Genomic DNA, 6,000 nt, shown 5'->3' on the forward strand with positions numbered 1-6,000 from the left:
TGAGAGTTACTAAAACCCAGAGAGGCTGTGCCCTGCTTATACAAGCCACTCAGCAGATGATGTTGCCTTATCCACTAATTTTTAAAAAATATATATCTAAGTCTTTTTGATATTGAGAAACCTCTGGACGTTTGGCAGAAGATTCCCTAGGAATACTTGCCTAATGCCTATTGTAAATTTTATAATCTTGTTACTCTTAGAGCTTCTTACCCTTAGGTACATTGAAGAAACAAGTACCTGTTTTATTTAAGGCTTTCTGCCCTTCTCCGGGCCACTCCCAAATCCTTTTGATGGTTTAATTCCTATTCTCATTTTTCTCTCAGAATGATCTTGTTAAAAGTGCAAATATTTTACCATCCTACATAAATTGATTTATTTAGCTTTCATTTGCTCTTGGGACAAAGACAAAAGCCTTAGCTTAGTTTACAAGTTCTTGCATGGTATGATATACTTCTGCACCTATCTCTGTCACCTCTTTTTTGCCACTCTCCCCCTTGCTTCTTAGGCTTTAGCCACATCAGCCACCTTCCATTTTCTCAAATGTACCATGCTCTTTTCAGTCTTATATGATCATTGTCTTTAATATCCTTTCCGCTTTACTAATTAATCTTTATTATCCTTCAAAACATGGTTCAGATGTCAGATGTCCTCTGATCCCTGTTGTAATATAGGTCTCCCTATGCTATTCTCTTTCGTTCATAGTTTTTATCCCAATAAAACTTGCAAGCTTGTAAGATCTTTGAAAGCAGGGTCAAGGCTCTATTTTTGCTTACCTGGTGAAGTTCTTGCTACATAGTAGAAAAACTATAAACGTCTGTTAAGTGCATTAATGCAGACTGTTCAGTATTTATGATATAAGAATAAATGATACATTTCTTACTCTAAAGAAATATACAGTCTCCTAATTTGCATGTGAATAATTATAATGTAAGGCTTACCAAAACCAGATCATGGTTGTTTATGATCCTGAAATAGTTTCCATCATTCAACTTTGATTTTTTTCACAGATTTGTAGTTTTATACTTCTTTTGTTGTCCCTAGACTTACCAGACTTACTTTTTCTCCTTGTTCTCCTGTATACTATCTTCTTTCCCTTCTTTTTGGTAGTTTAAGGGATTTATACTTCCCTCTCATATCATTTCCAGGGAATGGCAGAAGATGGAGTATTATACAAAGAAAGCCAATGAATATACTATAATTTTAGGGTTAGATGATTGATATTCCACAATTCCAGATTTCTTAAAATGATTTTAAATTCAGAATAATTTTAATTGACATATGTTATAATACTATAGAAAGAAATGTTTATGCCAGATTTAAGAAGCCTAGCCTATTACTTTGTGTTCCTTGTGTGTGATAATAGAAATTGGCCTAGAGAAGCATACAGATTGTCAGCTTAATTTTTTTTTTAAAGTTTCCTTGTAGTTCCTATGATGTAAACGCCAGTGTATACTAAATACAATGTTTATAGACCTCTTTAAGCTATTAGGTTTGTAGTGTATACATTTTCAAATGAAGACTATTCTTAGCAGAATCTTTATTTTTATGGCTTCACCAATAGCTATACTTAATACAGTGCATCTGTTTCTGTGTAGGCTTCATGCAGTTTATCCAGTCAGTTCCTGTTGCTGAAGTTCTTGATACAGAAGGAAGCATTCAGGTACAGTATCTATTTTAAAGATTTATAAATTTCATGAACATATTCTTATTATAAAAATTTCAATCTTTATAAAAAGTATATAAAGTTAGAAATGACAGTCTCTTTTTATCACCCGTCTTCCCTAAAGCTGTTTTCCTTTTCTGAGAAGTAAATAATGCTAACAGTTGGAAATGCTTCCATGATAGATGTTCAGTTCCTTAAAATGGGCCTAACACATAATAGGAGATCAGGAATTAATTGGCAAACAAATTTTAAATTTGTTAAAGTTTATGGTTGCATTATATTTCAAAGTATGGAAATATTATAATTTATTTAGCCATCAGTGAACATTCTGATTATTTCCGGTTTTTGTTGTTTGTCAGAACAGTGCTACAGTGATATTTTTGCTCGTACATGTTTTGCACAGTTATTTTTTTAAGACCCTTATCCCCACCTCCATAGTCATTTCTCTCCTTTAATATGAGAAAAGCCAAGTTGTTTCTGGGACTAAGCCATGTATATCTTTGGATTTCTTTGCTTACATTTTAAATATGTGAATTAGTGTTTAATGCAGAATTCTTATTACATCTTAATAGTTTATTTTGTTAATTTTTAAATATAATTTTTCTTTTTCCAAAGAAAAATGTATATAATTCACACAGAAAAATTGATATGCCTGAGATGAAAAATAATACAGTGAAAGGCTTGAGAGAGGATATTTGCTATAGTGTGTTTTTGTGTTTCTCAGTTTAGAGTGTCTCAGTAATTCAGTATGGAGTTTAGATTTGCAAGAAAGCGTTGCTCTGATTTGTTGGCAAAACAGGTGGTTGATTCTGTTGTTTGGTTTGGGGTACAGTCATGTTCAGTGGTTAAAAGCTCACGCTCAGAACATTAAACTGCCTGAGTTTGAAGTTTGGCTCTGCAGCTTTTTAGCTATATTTTGAGTAACCTTGCAAGCAGGTTAGCCTTTAGCTGGTATTTGGCTTTCAGTGAGAACTTAGCTTTTAACTGGTAAGGGTGGTTCACATACCTAGACTGTTTGTACAAATAATATGATTTATAGCAAACAACCTGCTTTCCTTCTAGAATTTTGATAGTTACTGAACTAAATAGACTGTAGAGGGTGCCTGTATGACCAACACCCAGTAAGTATGCTCAGTGTATGTATGCCTTCACAGAAGACAGCAAGGAGGATTGCTCATGGAATTCACAGGCTTTGCCTGTGTATTTTTCCCACGCTGATCCTGTTGTGTATACTTTTGCTGTAATACACACTGCTTGTGGTACAACTGTAAGTTGAATCTGTGACCCCACCTAACAAATCAAACCTGTCAGAGGTCTAGGGGACCGCCTAACATACCCTTCAAGTCTCAGTTTTTTTTGTTTTTTTTTTTTTGTGGTATGCGGGCCTCCCTCTGTTGTGGCCTCTCCCGTTGCGGAGCACAGGCTCCGGACGCGCAGGCTCAGCGGCCATGGCTCACGGGCCCAGCCGCTCCGCGGCATGTGGGATCTTCCCAGACCGGGGCGCGAACCCGGTTCCCCTGCATCGGCAGGCGGACGCGCAACCACTGCGCCACCAGGGAAGCCCTCAAGTCTCAGTTTTTATATCTGTAAAATTTGGATAATGATGAAGAGTACCTAGCTCTAGAATTGTTCTGAAGATGACATGAAATGTATGCAGAGCTTTAACACAGGTTCTAACTGAAGTAATTGTTTAATAAAGTTATCAATTATTATGTTGCTCTGTGCAATTATGATTTTGTAAAATAAAGCCAGTGACAGTTTGTGTCCTGATTCTTAGTTGCATGTGTGATCTGTGTAAATAATTTTGCTGAGTCATAGCTTATCTCATCTTCAACTTTAGTAGATATTTAAAAATTGTTTTCCAAAATAATTGTTTTTGGAAACAACTGTTTCTCATCGCTACCCATCTTTGCCTAATCTTGGTATTGTCAGACTTCTAAATTTTGGTATTTATTATTATTTAGTTTGCATTTCCCTGATTACCTGAAAGATTGAGTATTCAAAAATATGTGTAGGCCATTTATTTCTTCTGTGAAGTGCTTGTTCATATCTTTTGCCCATTTTCATATTGGGTTGTTTGTCTTTTCCTTATTGATTTATAGGAGTTCTTTATATATTCTAGATATAGATTCTTTGTCAAACTTACAAAGTGTTCCAAAAAGCTTAAAACATAGGATAAACTTACTTTTTTAATAGTATGTTAGTTGTATTTTCAAATAATATACGCTGTGTATTTTTCTTTAACATCTAGATGTAAAGGAATAGGTCCAGTTGGTAATCTGGGGGAAAAAAAAAATAAATGCACGATTTTCCCCAGTGTTTCCAGACTCTTTGGACACTCTAGTGTATTTATCGTGCCCCTATAATTCTTTGGTTCAGTCTGCATCTCTTATATTTATCTTTCTATCACTTTCTTCTGAATCTGAAAATTCTTAGCATTGCATTTTAATTATTTTGAAAATTGGAATGTAATTTATTGAGTTTGTTAATGGTAACAGTGTTTCAGTGGCCATACTTAAAAGGTAATTTTAAAAACTCACGTTCACTTTTAGGAGAATGTGTGATACCCAAAAAACCCTTCATGTTTACATTCAGGAGAAAGGTGAAACAAACTGATAAATTAAGTATAGAGATATAGCAGTAAGTTTATTTAATGTTTACCCCTGTGGTATAGAAGTAGCAGGCTTTTATTTATTTGTTGGTTTGTTTGTTTGTCTTAGCCTATAAGCATAGTAATAAGACTGATTCCTGAAGAATATGCTTCCTAAAGTCCACATTTTATAATTACTGACTGCTTTACACCAGACACCTCTTTGTCATTATTTTCAATTTTTAAATGCCTAATTTGTTTAAGGATTGTATTGAATTTATAAACATGTAAATAATATCTTTTCAGAACTTTTTTAGAAAATATGCACCAAGTGAGAATGGGCCAAATGGGATCAGTGCTGAAGTTATGGATACTTATGTTAAAAGCTGTGGTAAGTTTTTCAACTTACTACTTTTCATTGATATGTGGGAATAAAGGAAAGCAAGCTATCCTGATATTATCATACTCATACACATTTAGAACATGTTAGGATTTTTTCTAGTCCATTTGGGCTACAATAACAAAATACCAGAGACTGGGTGACTTACAAATAACAGAAATTTATTTCTCACAGTTGTGGAGGCTGGAAGTCTGAGATAAGATGCCAGCCTGGTCAGGTGAGGGCCTTCTTTTGGTCAAAGACTTGTTATTGTATCTACACCTGTTGGGAGGGGCTAGGGGTCTCTGTGGGGTATCTTTTATAAGGGGCTAATCCCATTCGTGGGGGCTAAGCACCTCCCGAAGTTCCCACCTCCTAACACCACTACCTTGGGCATTAGGATTTCAGCATGTGAATTTTGAGGGACACAAACATTCAAACCATAGCAGTTTTAAATGCCCTATAAGAAGATTAAAAGATACAAAATGTGAAAAAAGAGTTCATTAATGTTTTGACATAATAGTAGGAATAAGGTGTAAATTCTGTTTACTCTTTTATAGATGCATCTTTTTTTAATATCTTTATTAGAGTATAATTGCTTTACAATATTGTGTTAGTTTCTGCTGTATAACAAAGTGAATCAGCTATATGTATACATATATCCCCATATCCCTTCCCTCTTGCATCTCCCTCCCATCCTCCCTATCCCACCTCTCTAGGTGGTCACAAAGCAGCGAGCTGATCTCCCTGTGCTATGTCACGGCTTCCCACTAGCTATCTGTTTTACATTTGACAGTGTATATATGTCCAGAACACTCTCTCACTTCATCCCAGCTTACCCTTACCCTTCCCTGTGTCCTCAAGTCCATTCTCTACATCTGCATCTTTCTTCCTGTCCTGCCCCTAGGTTCATTAGAACCTTTTTGTTGTTGTTGTTTCCATATATATGTGTTAGCATATGGTATTTGTTTTTCTCTTTCTGACTTACTTCACTCTGTATGACAGACTCTAGGTCCATCCACCTCACTACAAATAATTCAATTTCATTTCTTTTTATGGTTGAGTAATATTCCATTGTATATATGTGTCCCATCTTCTTTATCCATTCATCTGTCAGTGGACACCTAGGTTGCTTGCATGTCCTGGCTATTGTAAATAGTGCTACAATGAACATTGCGGTACAGGACTCATTTTGAATGATGGTTTTCTCAGGGTGTATGCCCATAGTGGGATTGCTGGGTCATATGGTAGTTCTATTTTTGGTATTTTAAGGAACCTCCATACTGTTCTCCATAGTGGCTGTATCAATTTACATTCCCACCAACAGTGCAAGAGGGTTCCCTTTTCTCCACACCCTCTCCAGCATTT

At 35.5% G+C, this 6,000-nt stretch overlaps 1 protein-coding gene across 3 annotated transcripts in view; it reads left to right on the forward strand.

Annotated features, from left to right (window-relative positions):
* PIK3C3 (phosphatidylinositol 3-kinase catalytic subunit type 3) overlaps positions 1-6,000 on the forward strand; it is a 174,335-nt gene that overhangs the window by 124,003 nt on the left and 44,332 nt on the right. For all 3 annotated transcript variants that reach the window (XR_002891345.3, XM_024120622.1, XM_028480039.2), the window contains exons 19-20: positions 1,596-1,660; positions 4,560-4,644. Coding sequence is in view for 2 of the 3 variants with exons in the window: in XM_024120622.1 (XP_023976390.1) it covers positions 1,596-1,660; positions 4,560-4,644 (150 nt within the window). In the remaining variant the exon portion in view is untranslated. The remainder of the gene's footprint in view (positions 1-1,595; positions 1,661-4,559; positions 4,645-6,000) is intronic.

Source organism: Physeter macrocephalus, chromosome 19 (assembly GCF_002837175.3).
Source record: "Physeter macrocephalus isolate SW-GA chromosome 19, ASM283717v5, whole genome shotgun sequence".
In the NCBI taxonomy this organism is placed as follows: Eukaryota; Metazoa; Chordata; class Mammalia; order Artiodactyla; family Physeteridae; genus Physeter; species Physeter macrocephalus.